This window comes from Melospiza melodia, chromosome 16 (genome assembly GCF_035770615.1).
Source record: "Melospiza melodia melodia isolate bMelMel2 chromosome 16, bMelMel2.pri, whole genome shotgun sequence".
NCBI classification, from domain to species: domain Eukaryota; kingdom Metazoa; phylum Chordata; class Aves; order Passeriformes; family Passerellidae; genus Melospiza; species Melospiza melodia.
In genome coordinates this window covers 16,430,067-16,449,114 of record NC_086209.1, presented here as the reverse complement: position 1 = coordinate 16,449,114, position 19,048 = coordinate 16,430,067, and the positions used below count along the sequence as shown (strand labels likewise).

The following is a 19,048-nucleotide window of genomic DNA, read 5'->3' as shown; positions in this document are numbered from 1 at the left end:
GACGATGTTTAGAGGCTGAGCTGTTGTTCCTGTCACACTCTTTAGTGCCCCCTCAAACCTCACACAGATCTTTGAGCTGCAAAACTCTCTGTGATTTTAGTTCAGGTTTTTCAAATGCCTCTGGGGCTACAATAAAAATTATAATTGATCTCGTCTGTGTATTTACTACAAATGATAGAAAATATAAGATATAATGTACTTAATATAAATATATATATGTATTGTATTGTATGTACTATATATATATTGTACATATATATATATTAATATCTATGTATATATATGTACTCAATATATATACAGGTACATGTATATATCTATTAAGTACATTATATATATACATGTACGTGTGTGTATATATATATTTAATGTACTTAATATAAGTACAAGGAAACCACTTTTGCCAGAGAGAAAGTGTGTGAATGTTGTTAGAAAGGAGAATTTGAGGAATAATGAGGGCAGAATTTTGAGAATTTCCTTTATTATAGCATTAATTATTAATAATTTCAACACAGTGGCTTTTCTATGTCTGTGTTCAAGGGCACTAAGTCTTTAAAAAGGTAATATGATACATATACCTAAAAAAGGAAAAAAGACATTAATAAAAAGTGGCTTGGTTTAAAGCAAGCTTACATATTACAAAATGCACTTCAGATACACAGAAAATAATTGTAAGCATGATGAAATTATTTTAAAATAAAGGATCTTACATTTTCTGTTGTTCCTGTGATTACATGTAGTCCATCATATGTTGATTTGATATACATTCCCTGCAAAATAAAGAGCAAAAAGGGTAATTAATAATTGTAGGAAACAAATACAGGACATTTGCATGATAATTAAAATAATAGATTTGCTCTAAGGACCATAACATTTGGACAGACTGGAAGGAGCCGTGGTCAATTAACATTTGCAAATCTAAGTTTAACAAATCTATATCAAGACCACTATAAATAGCAGAGTTTTCTCACTTAATGCTTTTTTTTTATTCCAAAGTTTGTGAGCAGAGTTCAATATGGAGCATCAGCATAAAAACTTTGTGCCTGTTCAGTATTTGAAATATTTAACATGATCTCTTTTTATTACAATGACATAAAAGAAGTATTGAAACTGAAAGCATGAGCAGGAGTAGTTTTTAAACTTAAATGCCCCATTTTCAAAGAGTTACTGATTCAGTAAAAGTGAAGCCAGAGCCAAACTCAGAAAAGACAGGAGCCAGTGCTCATATTGCTAATTTATGGGGGAAATGAGCTTAGTGAACTAACAGGAGCTTTGTAATTAGTCCATCAAGAATTCTGCTTCAGGAGGAGACTGACAAGATGGAAAGGGACAGGCAGAGCAGGGATCTGTGGAGCTGAGCACACTCAGAGCCCAATGCCAGGGATGCTCAGTGGCTCCTGTGCCTCCCTCTCAGGAGCCAGGCCACAGCTTCCCCTCAGCATCCTTATTCATCACTTTGGAAATCTAATTAATCCAATTGGTACATTGTGCTGCTGATTTATTGTTCTTTCGATAGCTCTGCATCACCTTGTGCTGTCACAGCCCCAAAGTTTAGAGTCCCCAGCAATAACCAAGAACATTTTGTTCAGAGAAAGCAATTTCCATATTCCTGAATGCTAGTGGAGATCTTCAGGCAGGGTGGGCACACAAACACCACCTCCCAACCCCTCAAGAAAAACCCAAAATTTGAAAATCCTACGAAGTTTAGGTGATATTGCTCTCCACAAGTGCCTAAACTGGAAGGTGGGATGGAGCCAAACTCTTCCTCACAGTGGGAGCATGAGAAGCAAGAGACGAGTCGGAACTTGGGTAAGGATTTTTTTTTCAGATTTACCATCAGGAAAATAAAAGCCTGGAACAGGCTGGCAAAGCTGTGGAATCTCTGATTTGGAGATGATCAAATTGTGACTGGATGAGGACCTGAGCAACCTCCTCTAGCTGGGTCTGACTGGATTTTTCATGGGAAAATGTAACTTCTGCCTCAATGTAAACTAATTGCACTTCAGCAAGTTTTTTTTAAATGTATTGAAATCTTAAAAATAAAGATTGTCCAAACCTGATTGCTGTCAGGTTGCAATGTTGCATAGACAAATCTGCTTTAGATTGTGTTCCCCATCTCAGTTCTCTTAAATTAGTCTGCTTTACAAACTACTTCATTTGTAAAAACCAACAATCCAAACTAAACCTTGCCAGTCTTGAAATCAGCTTCACAAACTGGGATTAGTTGGAAGAAAGAAGCTGCTGGTGAACCTTTCAGAATTTCCTTTTTAGAGCTGTTTAATTTATCAGTGTTTGCTGTTCTGCTGTCTCTGTGGTCCCTTCAGCAGCAAAGGACAAGGTTCCCTTTGCCAACTCAAGGACACAAAGAGGATCCTGGAAAACTGAAAGCTCCCATAGACAATGCGATGGGGAATCTCCATTAAAACCCAATTTTATTTTAGTTTTTTATTTAATTGAGCAGAAGTTTTGCCCATCTAGTGTGAGTTATGCTGAATTTCCACAGTGAACTTTTCACAAGAATATTACACAACATTCCTGCTCTTTTAGCACTTGCTCAACCTCAGGAACACATTTCAAGCCACACTTTTATATCAAATTTAATATCCCAGTCCTAAAATCCCACTTGCTTTGACAAGATTTATTCCCTACTCAAAAAACCCAACAGATTAAAATCTTTAAGGCCACAAGAGGACAGAGTGCTAAATTTTGCACTAAATTTTACCACTTACTTCTTCCTAGAGTTCTTAGACTCTTGTTAATCTCTGTGTATTTTTGGAAAAATTCAAATTATAATTTTATCTCTTAACAGATGCCATTGGAGAGTCATAAAACCTGACTAATCACACAGAATTACCCTACATTTTGTTATCTGCTCTTTCATCCTAGTTATTAAAATTTAAGAATATATTTAAAAATAAACAATTTTAGTGAATGACTCATAGCCTTCAAATTACCCTACACAGAGCTTTCATCCTTGTTTTCCCAAAAGAAAAATAATGAGCTTGTTCCTTGTTGACCATTACAGGAGCAGAGCGTCCCCTTGACATATATTTACCCGGAAAGCTGGAAAGATTATTCTATGTAAAAAAATATGAAAGTTCTTACATTAATTTTTTACTTCATATGGTTCAGCTTAGGCAGTGACATCCAGAGAATTGTTTGGTCACCTTGGAGTGACCAGACATGCATAGGTCTGGCCAATGTGAGAGACCCTTCTGGAATGGCACCTAGAGGGTTCTCCTGCCTCTTTCCCTCCAGTTTCCACTTCTGCCCTCTCCACCCAGCTCTGTCTGCCTCCCTCCTGCTCTGCAAACTCTGTCATGTCCATTCTCATCCCACCAGGCTTGTCCCACCCTGTCCTTCCCTGTCACAACCTGCCCTGTCCATCCCAGTGACTCAGCTCCCAGCTTTCTTTCTGTTCCTTACCAGTCTGTTTTCTGCCCTTACAAGCAAAATATCACAGAATATATTAATCCTTTTCCAAAATGATTAATCTCTCTTTTTTTTTTTTCTTCCCCCCCCCCCCCCAAGAATAGGGTTTCAGTCTCTGTGGTTTATTATTGAATGCCAACAATGATCTCAGGGAAAAGAACAACAAGCTGTACCCCTTATCTTGAGATAAGGCAGGAGTCAAGGATTCTCCTCTGTGAAGATGGCTCAGACTGGTGAACATTTAGAAATAAATAGTTGCTCTTTATGCCTGACACATCAGTTATTAAACTCTGCAGAATGGCACTGACCTATGTTAGAGAACAGGGAAATGTTTCTCAGCCATCAAATCAAGAATCCTGGCTGTTTCTGAGCAACTCTGCCACTGTCCCCTAGTGACAAAGTGAATTAAAGGTTTTTAATTAAAATCTGACCTTTGAAAACATATGGGAAGGCATCAAGCATTTAAAACCCCATTTTGAAGAGACTTTTCCCCAGAAAACAGCATATCCAGTTGTCAGGGGAATTTCCTTGAAAATTTTCGTGCAGAATCGTCTGGCTAATTAAGCAGGATATAATGACAGCAGTGTGTTTTTAAGTGTCAACAATTATTCCTGCACAGGGAAGCAGTGACAGCAAAGATGCAGGTTTGTAATGCCACAGTCAACCAGGGAACTCTTACACCCCTTGATCTTTTGCCCCATAAAAAATGGTTCTTTAATCTTATTTCAACTATCAAAGTTACACAAATGCATTTAAATGAATGCCATGATAGTGCTTTGAGAAGGTGATGGAGTTTTTTGTTTAAATTTCATACCATTAAAAAGTCCCTCTCCATTTTTTTTCTGCCTTATATGTTGCAGTCCTTTGCCCAAATTTAAACACCTCTACTTTCCTTCCTGCAAGACAACTTCCACTTCTCAAAATACTTAAGATAATAATTTCTTTTATTCTTCTGCCTGAGAAAATTTGGTTTTGTTTGGGCTTTTAGGCTATGAGAACCTTTATATGTCAAGCATGATGGAAATTTGTCAAGTTTCTGTAAGCCTTTAAAAATAATTCGAAATAATTAGATGAACACCCTGACAGTTTCAGGCCAGGCATATTCCCATTAAAAATCTGCCTTCATATTCTACTTTTTCTTCCTGCTTACTTTGCAGTTCCTTTCTGGTGAAAATGGGAAAGATTGGCTTCCATCACCTTAAATTACAAATGCCACAGAAAGAGAAGCACTATTTGAAAGGGTAACTGGACATTGGATAGATGAATAATCTATTTGTGCATATGACAGCTTGGCTGTTTGTTCAACTTCTTTTGTTTTCCAACATTACAGCTGCTTTCATAAAAAATTTAATTTTATAAACAAAAATCTTTGCTTTCCTTAAATTCTTAAAATGAAACAGGAAAAGTTTCCTCTGCAGAAAAATTAAGAAGGCTCTGGATATTAGCAGCATACATCTTAATTAAAGTGTGTCTGATTACACTGATTCTATCAGCAGGGGGAAGCTCAGACAACAGAGAAAAAAAAGAATAAAAAAGTGAAAGGAAGGGGGATAAAAGTCCTCCTTTATTCCAGAAGAAAAGAAGAAAAACATTTCACAGACATCAGAAGATACAAATCCAAACAACAAAACCCCAACTGCCTTCCTGTTCAGAATCTCCTGCTTAAGAGGAATCATTAATCTCATCAAATAAGATTAAAGCTGCATCTTACACAGAAGTATCTCTGGGTACATGAGCTGGACATCAAGTTCAGAAGATTAAAAAAATAAGTTTCATCTGAAATAATGCTGGCTGTAATAATCTCTCACTATGGACAATCCCCAATCATCCAAGAGCAGGAGGGGGGGAAAAAAAGCCCCAAACTTCAAAAACCATTCTATGATCCCATTCTGTATCTCTGTAAAATCTCCAATAAAATGCTGCCTGTTTATGTGACAGCAAAACTGCTCCAGAGCTGGCTCTGGGCACAGGAGGAGGTAAATCACAGCAAGGTTCTCCAGCCTTTCATCAACCTCCATCCCCAAGGATTTAGCAGCAAGCTCAGGAGCTGCCAGCAGCAACCCAAACTCCTGGCTCAAGGGCTTATTGTGGATCCATCAAGCCAAAAAATTTAAAGTGGGGAGGCAATTTTCTTAAATCACAAAGTTATTTTATTCTATTCGATTTCCTAAAAATTTATGTCTGCATGTTCTGCCAGAGCTAACAGTGATTCTCACAATTTAATACTTTCTTAGTGCAGGAATTTATTTGAAGTTTGTCAAATTGATTGTTTGAAACAAAGCTTTGCCTTCCAGACATCTTGTTCATGCTGATTATGTTGTGCACTTCAGATATTAATGGTATTACCACAGCCAGTACTAGAATTCAGGAGAAAAAGTGCTTTACAATCCTTAAAGTTACTTCAAAATGAAATAGAAAATACATGGAAGGCGTTTCAGTATTCTCCACTGAAAAATCAGTGGTAAATAGGGAAAAGGAGGAACCAATTTGACTGGTGAAGCAGGGGAAGCTATGGAAAAAGCAAGGAAAAAACCCCAATATATTTCTGGAGGCCAACAAATGCCTGCAGAGATCAGGATGCAAACAGAGTCCCCAGGAGCTGGAACAGACCCCAAACCGAGTGTTCCCAATGCAAATTCCTTTGTCCAGCAAACTGCCAGGAAAGCACAGCACACGGAGTGCCCTGGGAAGGCTGCAGATAAGGCCAGGCTTTAATAAAGCTGAATGCAAAGAAGGTGTTTTAGAGAGGAAAAAAAGAAAAGGGTGACATAAAGCTCATAAAAGCACAGACGGAAAGTTCAAAATGCTACAACTGAAGATGCACATTCCAAAGGCTCAGAGTCCCTCTGTGAAAATGCTTTATGGTCCAGAATTTATTTACACAATTAAACACACAGACAGTGCCCTGCAGGAGCTCTGACTCCGTGCAGACTGCGTGGACCTGGACCTGGAAATTAATTCCATTTATGTGGGAGCTTCTGCAGCATCAATAGGATTCCTGGCTCATAGGGGGAGAAATTAGAAGGCATGTAATAAAAATTTTGCAAAAGGAGTTCTGAAAACTTGGGAAGACTCATAATTCAGTCAGCTGAATATCATTCCAGATAACTGAATTCTTTGGTAAATCTGAGTGAATTACAATACACACTTTTCTTCAATGGCAAATAATTGTGTTTGTTTTCCAGGTGCCAACCCTGGATGAACCCTGTTTGCAGCAGCTCTGAAAATTAGAGCTACATTTAAACCCAAGAGAACCTCTGTTTTAAATTTATGCTATAAAGGTAAAAAATGTTCCGAAATATTGTACATTAAGCCGCTCTTGAAAAACACATTTTTGGTGATTTTTGACACCAACTGCTGTGCATTAGCTTCCTACCTCTAGAACTAAAATTACAGTATCCTTTTCACAAGTGTGTTGTGAGGATGAATTAATTAGTGTCTGTGAAGCACTCAGGAAGGCCATATAAAAAATAAATAAAACAACTCACGATGAAATTAGTAACTCCAGGGAGTGCAGAGCTTAGCTGGAGTGTGGTAAATCAGGCCTCAACCCCTACACTGAATGATAAGGATAAAAATGGAACTCTGAATACTTTCCATTTGCTGAATAGTGCTCATTTCTCTCTTGAATGGAGCAGATATCCTGTGGAAAAAAATCCTCTATACAATCATGAGAAAGCCATTTGTAATTCATTACTCTGTTCTATATTTGATTCTGATTAATGTTTTCTTTTCCTTTTCACATGATTTTTCTTTTATTCCCATTTATAGTCCTTTTTTCATATTTTCTTCTAAACAGAACACAGTGTCAGCAAAATTGATTACAAGGAACTTTCCAACCTAACACGTTACAGTGCCTTCACAATTAGGCACAGAAAACTCACTCATTCACTGTGATTTCACTTCATCTAAGGGAAAAAGGGGGAAAAAAGAGGAGAAATTGCCAGGCAGTTTTGATTGCAGTATTTGTCTCATGTCCCCTGTCAGCAGTGCCCACTCCCTGCTCCTTTGGTGGCTCTTAACTCATGGGCACGTTGTGGATGGAGAACCACACAGGGGTTCTTCAGCCCATCCAGGCAGGGCCATTCCAGCACAGATCCTCAAGTTCTAGCAGGGAAAAAGGGAATGTGAACCACAGGAAAGGCGCCAACATCTCAGCCAACAGCTCTCACCTTGGTCACTCCACAGCCCAAATAACATTCCAACAGTTTATGGCACTTTATGGTTCCTTCCAAGAGCTCCTGACAGACACCTGCCTCAGCCTGCACACCAGGAAATCTCAGTTCCCCACAGAAAATGCTGTTTTTGGGATAGATTCCACTCCTGTCCTGCTCTAGCCTTTTACAGAGCCATCACTGCATGGGAAGCATCAGCAGCACCAAGCCCTGTTTATGGCGCTCCATCATCTCTGAGGAAAATGCATCTCTGTATTCACCTCCTCTGCAGCACTGACAATGAACTTTCCCCTAATTAGACCAGCAGAAATCCATCCCATTTCTGCACAGAAAGGAAAGGCATGCAGAGTGCTGGCCTGCAGGGTGTAGGAATCCTAATGCAAGTCAAAAGCCCTGGGACATTCACAGTGTATCCCCTGCAAATGTACTGACCTGTATTTCCTGGGCACCCTGCACTAACCCAGAAATCAGAGCTAGAGGGGAAACTGGGCCATAAAGGGAACGAGTTTGGCCATAAGGATGCAGCAGCACAGGGAGGGAATTGTAGCTGTGCTCAGGATTACACACTGGGCTGAGCATCTGCGATGCCACGGAATGAAAATTGAATGTGCTTTACGCTGTGGTAATGTTCTTTGTTGACTAAATCAGCCTAAGAATAAAGTAAACTTGTGCAGTCACACAACACCCCCTCATGTTATTAAAATATGTCATTCTCAGATTAATATGCATACCTCAGAGTAATTATGCCCTTGTAACTCTGGCAGTATTTGCATATGACGTTTGTCGCTATTCAATGTCAGAACAAAGAGGAAGATGTTGAAATAATACAAAGTGTCTCAACGAACAGAAATTGAAAATCTGTAAATCACGCTGAATTACAAACAGGAAACGTGTCACAAGGTGTAGAGTGGCACTCAAGTGGGTTTTGATTTGTCAGTTTGGGGATTTTCTGCGGAGGAGCCTCATGGCTGCCAATTTCACTCCCCACTTCCCCCTCATTTTCCTCCTACGACTGCTTCCTTCAACCCAGAAGCAACATTCCTGAATTACTCTTCTTGTAGGGAGAAAATAAAAATAAAAGGAATTCTGAGAAGGCAGCTGGAGGCAGTTTAGGAGATTGTGCTGGGAAAAGCAGCCTGGCTCTTGAGGAGAACGAGAACAGCCCAGTGCCTGCAGTGCAAGCTTGCACCCCAGCTTTTATTGGGGTCTTGGTTCCCAAGCACAATCCTTCTGTTCCTACAGCCCACCAATAGCAAATGGCTGCAAAGTAATGGACTGTAGAGGGGAGGCAGAAATCTTTACCCACCAACCACTAAAATGTCACAAAAATCCATTGTCCCAAAAAAAAAAGTATCAGTACATCAATATTTGAGAGCTGGAGCCCAATAATTCTGAAACTATTCCTGCAGAACATTTCACTGCTGTGACCCACCAACAATGCAGAGCAGCTGGAATGTCCAGAGCCATCCAACCAGGCTGCTCAGTGAGCAACAATTTACAAATAAAAGATTTATTTGGTTCCTGGGAGGATACTTCTGAAAGTTATTGGAACTGATCATTAGAGAGTCATGTAATTCCATTTATGCAAGTGCAAGGCACAAGCTTTCCATGGATCATTTTGAAAGCACATGAATGACATTAGTTAATTTTATTTGTGTGTGTTTGAATTTGGGGATTATTTCAGTACATTCCAAAAACTGCAATCTGGCAAAGGATCATAGATTTAACATACATACAGTTACATATGAAGCCGGAGGTAAAACAGGTCTTAATTTGAATAGACCCCAAACAATCCCTTTGTTTAGATAAATGCCAATTAAACCACCTTCAGAAATCTGATTCAGCTTACAAAAAAAAAAAAATTAGGACATTTCACAAAAAATACATTTTGATTTCTTGATAAATTCCAGAACCAAATCCCCCTGAAGAACTGAGGCTTGTGCTGGGCATACTAAGAGTTAAACTTGAAGCTGCTCTGGGACTTACCAGCCCCTCACTGGGCATGATGCTGGTGAGATGAACGACCTCGAGATGAGCAGACTGGGACACCAGAGAGTCAGAGGAGAGGGAAATGATGTGGTCACAGATCCCAGACAGGGTTTTACACTGCAAAGGAAAACAACTCAATAGAATCCCTCCAACCCAACTGGTACTGCAAGGGAAGTTCTTTTTCTAAGAACTAACCAAGGATAAACAGATAATTTTAATTCTTAGCATTGCAAAAATTAACAGTGTATCTAAGTAAAGGAATAGAAAATATCCATAAATGTCAAGGAAGTGTACATGTATTTACAGTTTGCTGTAGAAGAATATCTGTATCTCTAAACTATCTTCTCCACTCCAACCATGTGCACTTTAAAAATAAAAGAACAAATCAAATGGACTTTATCCTTATAATTATAAATTCAATGGGAGTTGAATGAAATGTGTCAAAATAAATGTCTTATGCAACTAAATAACCTATTTTGGCTACCCAATGATGACATCATCCCTACCAACTGTGATAATTAGGTGAATTGTGCTCTTCAACTTGGAAAATTTCCTTTGTTAAAAATTACCCTGGCAGAGAAGTGCCTGAGTTAACCCATTTCCTGCAGTAAAATTCTTATGCATCTTTGAGCACATCCTCTAACTGATATTCTACATCACCACAACCATGCAATGACTTTGTTATCCTGCCTTCCAGCTAAAGATCTCAAATTCTTAATGCAAATCCACAGAAACACCTTCAGAGCAGGAGCCCCATTGCATGGGCAGCAGATTGAACCCATCTGTCAGAGCAAAGTTTGTAGGTCAGAGAGGAGCTGAGCTGGACTCTCAGACAACATTCATTTGGAAAGATTTATTCCGAAATTTCTGTGTGTTGCTTAAAGCACACTCCTTCAAGAAGTCTGTGCCTGAAAGAATTCATTTAACAGAATTTCAGGATGGGATTTTGGTCAAGGCTGTGCTGTGTGCATCTATTTTGCTTTGGGGACTGTACTCTCATTTTTCCTAATTATAGCGAATCCCACTGAAATCCCTTTAGGGAAGTTTTGTTTCAGACATTTGCAAAACCATGAGGCTTTCTAATAACTCATTTGACACTATCCACAGAAGTTAAACAAATAAAGTTGTCACAATGAATAAGTTAACTGCCTGAATGTGTAGGTTGGATTTCCATTCACTGTGCAGTTACTCATCTGGAAATCCAAGGACAGCTCTGGAGCCTGGGCTGCGGCATCTGGGTTTTGTATGAGCTGCAAGATGCAAAGCATCCCACTGAGGTGGCTGCAGATAAAGGTCACCATTTCCACAAATATTTCAAATATTTCAATATTCCACAGTTTCAGCTCGGGGCCAGAGCCCCTGAGCAGAGTTTGGGTCTCATCTTCTCCCAGCAGGGATGGAGAAACTCAAAAAATCTCGAAAATCTCCAGTGTAAGAATATTCTTATTTTTATCCTTATTCTTATCCCTATTCCATAATTTCCAACTGAAAATCCCTCTATGCCTCAACACTGGAGAGCATTTGCCCAGATTAGATGCAGACTAAACCCCAGGGAGAACAACACTTTTTAATTTCTGCTGTAATGCTTTAACCTTAGAGCTGCCTCATGGAAATACTCTTTTCATTAAAATAAACAACAAAGAAGTTTTCAATCAAATCAACGTGGTCTATGCAAGGTGTCCCTGCCACAGTCAAAATTGTGGGTTAAAATGTGCAAATATATAAATATATTTATATATGTGTGTGTGTAAATATATTTATATATATATATGTGTGTGTGTGTGTACACCCCCCAAAACCCAGAAGGTATCAGGTGATTTTAAAAGTTCTATTCACACCCAGGTTTGCTATAGTAAGCTTTTTTTCCCCTCTCTAAAAGTCACTGCACACTTGCTAAATTTAACAGCACATCAATGTTTTATGACAGATTTTAATCCCTGCTGGAAGCAGAGTATGTGCAAAAGGCTTTAAAAAATAGAAGAAGAAAAAGAGTCAGGCACTTGGGCAGAGCTTGTCAAAAGCTTATCTGAACTTGTAAATCCTCTGAGAGTTCCCTCTCACCACAGGCTTTATCTCAGTGTCAGTACAGGTTTCTGTGCTGGTACCAGGAAAATATAAAGTATTTGGACTTAAAGGCCAATATCTAATCAATAATCTTGAATAAGATTCTTCCACTCCCTTTTGTCATCAGATTTTTTTGAGTTCTGAAGGCACAAAATGCTCAGTGTGACAATCAGTGATGCAGCAGGTCCATGGATCTGACCAGCCTTTCTGGTAGGAATACTCACTATACAGAACATTGTGCAGCTTCTAAACCTCAATCAACAATTCTGTATTTGTAATTAACTGTAGCTATAACACAGAGCATTACTGCAGGGAATATTCATTTTTAGCAACTGATATAATTCATCAGAAATTATGCCAAAGAGTAAGGAACTCTTAAGAGTAAGTATTTTCCTATGGCAACCTTATTTTTTGAAAAAATAATTTCCATGTGTGGGGTAAAAATAGAGAACACCAAAGCAGAATTACTTACCACATGAAGAATTTTATTTTCTGTTTCATACACCGTACAATCCTGTGGTAAAACAGAACAAAACCAATTAAATGAATGTCACATTAAATTTCCTAGTAAGAAATGAAAGGAAGTTTTATGCTGTTAATAATCTCTTACAAATTCCTGATGAACCTTAAGACTTGTTACTTTTGGGGTGGTCATTTTCCTATTTTAGCTATCCTTTTAAGAATAATCAATTTTACACTCCATAATTCTAGTGTCACCCTTACCTTGCTTTTTACTTTAGTATTATTACAGGGGTTAAAATATTGGGGTTTTTTTCATGAAACAAACCATACAAATTGCTAAACTGCCTCTATGACTTATTTAATGTTTGAAATTTCCCTCAGTGTGACCCTCTGGAAATTGGGGCAGCCATGGCAAAGGGGTTTGACCCATCCCCTGCAGCTCTGCTCCACTCCAAATCTCAGGTTATAGTCTGCTAAAATATAAAAATAAAAAGGAAAATACAGGAAAATATCTCCTCACAGCAGAGTGAGATTAGAACAGGGTCTCCCCAAGCCTTGGTTCTCCCTGAGGACAGCCCTGGCCAGGCTCCCTCTCCCCTTCTCTTGTTGGGAAATTGTTAAATCCTTCTCCAAGTGCTCTTCCATGTTGGAAAAGGCTTTCTACACAGCAAGATATGGAATAATTTTAAAAACCTGTCTTCTTTGTTTAGTTTTTTTTTCCTTTAAATAAACTTCCAAGTAAAATTTAAATTACTGATAATGTCTGAAAGGTCCTTTCAAGGAATTTAAGATTCCCTCAGTTGGTCAGAGCCTGGTGATGGCAACACCAAGGCTGAGGGTTTTGTCTTAAGATTGTACTCGATATGTGGGTCCCTTCCAGCTCAGAATATTCTGTCATATCCCTTCAAGCAGCTTGAGATTCCCGGAACTTCTCAAGGTTTCCTCTTTTTACTGCATCTTAATACATCAGCAATGAGTCAATTGCTTCAGATCTCACACAGAACCATTCCAACCCCTCATTCCCTGTTCCCTGCACACTCATTTGGGCTGGGACAGCCCTGGAGGTCTCTGCCCCCCTTTTCCAGCAGCCCAAACCCTTGGCTGCTCCCATCCAGCTCCCAAACCTTGTTCCCTGGGTGTCCCTTGGAGCATTTTCCCCTGAGCCCACCTGAGGCAGCTGCTCCAAACCCTCAGCCCAAGGAGCTGCCTCTCCCTCGGCTTTCAAGGTCAATATTTATTTTGGAAGATTGCTGCTCCTGTGGAGAAATTAATTTCTAAGTGGCTACAGTTTATAGAATATTGCTACAGAACAAGAAAGTCAAAATCAGAAGATTGGGAGTGCCAAGCAACACAGAAGAATTTATATTAGCATTTCATGGTCAAGTATCCCTTTGATGTTTCCTCTGTATTCATACTGTTATTTTCTAGAGCACAAAAAAAAAATTCAATTAGTCAGTTTGGCTGGCAATGCCCAAGGCAGTTTTCCCTCCAAGTTTTGCACACTTCAAACAGCTCATCCACCATCTCCTTTTAACCCTGCACGTACCAAGAGAACAAAATGATCACAGCAGGGCTTCCAGCTTGGCTCCAGAGCTAATGCTCCTGTCTAAATGATTCCTTTAATTTCTGTGCTAGAAATACAATATGAACCTCCCTCTGAACAAACTTAATTACTTCAGGTCAAAGAATAGAAGACTTATGTATAGTAAAACTGAAATTTTACTGTTTTGTAGAGCAGAATTAATGTTAGCTGTACTTATGTTGCACATTCAAGATTACATTAGCATGAAAAATGTTAATGGCTTTGGGATTCCTTCCAAAATAGATGCATATTGACTTCTTTTTAAAATACATCAGACTAGTTTAACTGAGAGGTTAAAAGAACTTGCAGTGTTACACTGAAATATTAAGATATGTAGGTCACAAAATCCTTCTGATTTATTTTTCTCTGATACATAGTAATGCACTAGGGATCTCATTAAAAAAATAATCTTCCAGGACTACCATTTTTAGGATGTTGATGTATTTTTCTTAGAAAATAAATAATAGTTATAGTCACATTCTTTCTATGCTGTACAGTAGAAAGATGACATGATAAAAATATTTGTTCTTGAAGTTTAAAATAACCTTTAAATTAGTAGCTGTGTTGTATTTCCCCTCTGTAAGAGGATAAACCCCAGGAATTACAAAACCAGTCACAGGAGCAGTGTTGCAAGCCAGGGAAGGACTGCACTGTCCTGAATATCCAAAATTGAATATCCAAAGTTGACAAAGCCCACCTTTGTCTCTGACAAAGTGAAACTGCTCCTCTGCATATTCATAAAGAGAAAAGGTCAGTGGGACTTGTGCTCACCCACACTCTACTCAAAATTTCAATTTCTAATTCTGAAAAAAGTAAAAAGTGCAAGTACCACAACATTTTGCTGATACCATAAAGAGTGTTTTATGGCAAGTTCTTGAGGACAGTTAACTAAAACATTAAAAAAAGTGAAATATTGAGTTCATTAACTCAGTTCTATAAAACAGCATGAGTTAAGTCAACTACTGAAAAGAAACAAAAACCCTGTAAAGGAGCATTTCCCACCACAACACCAGAGGAAAGCTCTACAGCAGCCTTTGAGTGGTGGATATGACAAAGAGATATTTCAAAATACAATGCTGGCATGCATAAAATGAAATACTTCTGAAATTCAGACATTCTAAAGAGAGAGATCACTCTGGAATTAGGCAAATACACAATGCAAGTGCACATAACTGACTCGTTTTCCTTGGTTCAAAGGTAGGGACTTGATCAGAGTGTATTTTTAGAAAAGAGTGAACAGATGTTTGATGAAAGGTTCTTTAGCAAATGCAAGCAAAATAAGATGGAGGGACTGAAAGCTGAAGTCTGCAAAGTTCAAACTGAAAATAACACCCAGGTTTTGCATGGCAGCTGCTGAATCACAGGATAATTCAGGTGGAGTGGCCTCTGGAGGTTATCTGGTCCAACCACCTTCTCAGGGGAGGCTGATTTAAAATTTACACCAAATACAGAAGTTACTAAGAAACAACAATTCCTGCCAGTTGCAGTGCAAACTAGATGGCTTTTAAACACCAGAAAAGCCATGCTTCATCCTAAACACAGTATTTGGCTAAAAATAGGGCAAAATCCATTATAAGGTAATTTTTAAAAATCCATTATAAAAAAAAAATCCATTATAAGATAAATCCATCTGAATTTATCTCAGTGAGGTTAATTAGACAGTAATGAAGGGGAGAACAAGCAGAATTTTGTTTGGGTTTTGTTGGCAAAAGGCTGAGTGGTGCTGACATCCTTTGGTAAGACAAAGATTCTTTTTGTTGAAAGTTTGTTCTTCAGGTGTATCAAAAGCATCTACCTCAGATTTAAACATCTTGGACATAATGAGGGAAAATTAGAATCCCAGCTGCCTCTGGGACTGGGGAACTCTTCCTGCTCCATGAAAAATTAACCAATGGCTGCATTTTATGAAAAAAATCCAAATCTATTCTTCCCCAGCTCCTCTGCTTTTCCCTCAGGGCAGCCTTGGTGCTATGACCAGCCCAAATTTGTTTCAGTGATTCTGGTGGATCCCATTTGGAGCAGTGAGTGCACCTTGGAACTGAGATAGAGCTCAGGGTAAAGGCAGCAGAGAGCTCAAACATCTCAATATCCTGTTTATTGTGGTTTTTATATTATTATAAGCACATTTTCATGGGACATTGCACCTCAAAATCAGGATGTTTCTGCAGCTCTATGCATGACATAATTCTTTTACTGTAGCTTGATCAAAAGGGTCCAGAAAACTGAGCAGAATAAAGCACATTTCCCAACAGAAATGGACAGCTGCAGATCTCCTCTAAAATCAGAGAATGAGGTTTTCCTCTAACCAGCATGAGCAGATGCTGTTTAAAGTTAAATAAGTGGCTATTCATCATAGCATTTGCATGGTATGTAAATAGTAATAATACGTTAAAATATATTTGATTTAAGGTTATGTCACCCAGAGCACACAGGACATTTGAGCATGAAGATTCATAAGCATTTTCTGTATTAAACTAAGGTTACAGGGTAATGTCCCCTGTTAGAAAATTCACCTGGAGTGGCAGCTGCAAGTCGTGCACACAAACCATGTTCAATTTGCACAAAATGTCAAAGACATTTCCCACTTAATGTGCCAGATCTGTACCCTTGACTGCTACTTTCACTCTGGCTGAAGGAGGCATTTAAAATGTATATAATTCATAAAACAAGGAGCATCTGAAAGGATCTGAGACCCAGGTTTCTATTAGTTATGCCTTTCAATTCATATTCCAGCCTACAGCTGAGCCTGCAGTTCTGGTCTAGGTGAGACATTTCTGCTTTCACACATTAAGGTCAATTTTTCTCAGATTTAGTGACAGCAAAGTTGTCTCTCTATGACTGATTTGGTTTTATCTGCTCTTTCTGGTGCTAAGTTTAATATAACATAAAAAGAACTTAATAGACAACCATCAAACAAGCCAGATCTGACAATAAGATAAAGAAAAGAAAAAACTTGATTTGCAACCTGAAGCATTTTTAAAGCATAACCCGTGCACTAACCAGGCATTTTTCATCTTGGAATGACTTGGAGTTTATGCTAAAAGATTGTTTTTAAGTTGTCAAAAGGAGGACAGCTGTGGGACCGGAGCTGAAGGACTGGAAAAAACAAAGAACCAAACTATTGCTGGCAGAATTTCAGAGAGGAGAACAGAATTTCATCTGCCAAAAGCTGGGACATGAACAACAGAAGTGGAGGCAGCAATTCAAAATTACTCCATTTTCACCTGGACCACAGGGAAAAATCAAACTCACACAAACAAAGTGCAATATCAGCTGAAGGACAGGATCAGAACCTGGACTTTTTATACTGTAGAGAAGTTCATTTTGCTTAGTCTGTAAATCAAAAATAGCCTGGTGCTATAAGCACCTTGTAAGAGAAAGCTTAATAAAGATACATAAATAATTAAATGCCGACACAGGAATTTCTAAACTAAGAAAAGAGAAAAAGGATCTTTGTTTTCTGCTGCAAAAAAATGCATAAAGGACAGGATTTCCAGGAGGAATAAAGCTGACTATTATAAATTAAGGATAATAGTGTAAAATACAATGACATATTTGTCAGCCTTAGCTCTTTAGCTCCAAGAACTGAAATAAAATTGAAGTGGAGGGGAAAAAAAAAAAAGTTCTCCAAGCTACTACTCCATCACTGCTCCAAAAAACATTTGAAATTGAGTTCTGTGGTTGATCTGTTGGGAATGGGCCTGGAAATCTGTGGCAGCAGAGAACAGAGGCAGGCAGGGAGACAGGCCCAGCCTAGAGTCCCTATAACTGCAGCTTAAGCTAAGCTTTCCTCTTGCTTGCCCTCCTTCAACCCTCTCATCTTTTTCCTTTTCTTCATTCCAAGACAGTCCTGCCTGTTCTCTGACCTCTCCACATATTGCAGTGACACTCTTTTGCCTCATCAATATTTTATCTGCTCACAAGGGGAGCAGCTCATTGTAAATATTTGTAAAATTAATTTACCCTCAGTCTCTCAGTACCTGTGTGTCACCTCTTGTCTCCCTTCAGAGGCAGACATTGCTAGAGACTGTTATTATAATATTGTATTCTATTCTATTTTTATAGGGGTCACAGATCCAAGCCTGATTCAAGGAGTGTTTGGGCAATGCCCTCAGACACAGGGTGGGATTTTTGGGGTGCCTGAACTTGCTGATTCTGATGGGTCCCTTCCAACCCAGGATATTCTACAATTCTATATTTTACATAGAACTAAAGACCACATAAATTACTTTTATGTACTTGTGGACTTGTATATTACAATTAACTAATGACTGTCAGTGATGATAACACTGCTGCCATTATCTGTTCTGCAGTTAATTGGTTTAATGTTATGAATATTTTGTGTTCATCCCTAAAAACTTCCATGCTTCTGGCTCTCCTTTCAGTGAAGAAGCCAGTGCAGGTTCTGGATGTATTTGCATGCATTTTAAGAACTTTTCCCCAAAACGTTTTGGATCACACACATTTTAATCTGGAACAACCTGCTAGCAGTACTTAAGCTGTTTCCCACTGTGGCTTTATTCTTCTGTCTAACACTTGCATGGTAGCAAATCACCTGACATGAAATTGTCCACTCAAGAACAAAGTGGATTATTTTTAACTTCACACCATCCTTCAATCTATCCAGGAGGATCCCCAAAATCCAAAAATCTTCCTGTCCCTCCCAAAAAAAAGGAGAGTAGTAAAGAACAGAGAGGTAATGCTGTAACAACTGTTCTGCTGATGCTAGAGCTGTATTGATAGGGTTATTTTTACTATTGCAGTTTTCATGCAGTGATGTGAAAGGCCTCAGAGCAGAGAGCCACTCCTACCTGTTGCACAATGGTTGTTAGTTCCAGGCACAGTTGAACAATGTTGTTTTTCAGCAGTGAATATTCTGTCACGCTGACAAACGGAGACCTGGGGCAGGGCAAGGACAGGTTTGTGCAGAATTAGGGACCACAATTTGCACTACAGGCAGATATATCTAATACAGGGGTGAGTCCTACAGCACAGAAATGCCAAATCATTTTCATCTCCAGCAGCAAGTAGCAAAACTTTTGTAATATACACCTTTGAAACAACAAAAAATGCAGGCAGGATGCAAACTGGATTTTGGCCAGAATATCAGTTGTTCTCGCTCTAATGCAGAGTAGAAATAGGAGCTTTCAAATAACATAAGCAGCCCAGATTTTCTTTGTAGTGCTTATTAAAAGATGGCATTTCTGGTGTGACATCACTCCTCAGCAGCAACCAGCACCTTAATTCAGAGAGCCCAGTGATGCTCACTTACTCACAGCTTCCTGCACACTCAGATTCTCTTCAGGCTTTCCAAATTCTGGCTGAATCTGACCCTGTTTGAAGC

At 38.8% G+C, this 19,048-nt stretch overlaps 1 protein-coding gene across 2 annotated transcripts in view; it reads right to left on the bottom strand.

Annotated features, from left to right (window-relative positions):
• The window catches only part of LOC134425830 (connector enhancer of kinase suppressor of ras 2-like), a 173,415-nt gene that overhangs the window by 69,204 nt on the left and 85,163 nt on the right, over nucleotides 1-19,048 (bottom strand). For both annotated transcript variants that reach the window (XM_063170815.1, XM_063170817.1), the window contains exons 4-7: nucleotides 18,516-18,603; nucleotides 12,133-12,174; nucleotides 9,594-9,713; nucleotides 711-770 (exon numbers count right to left, since the gene is read on the bottom strand). In XM_063170815.1, the coding sequence (XP_063026885.1) occupies nucleotides 711-770; nucleotides 9,594-9,713; nucleotides 12,133-12,174; nucleotides 18,516-18,603 (310 nt within the window). The remainder of the gene's footprint in view (nucleotides 1-710; nucleotides 771-9,593; nucleotides 9,714-12,132; nucleotides 12,175-18,515; nucleotides 18,604-19,048) is intronic.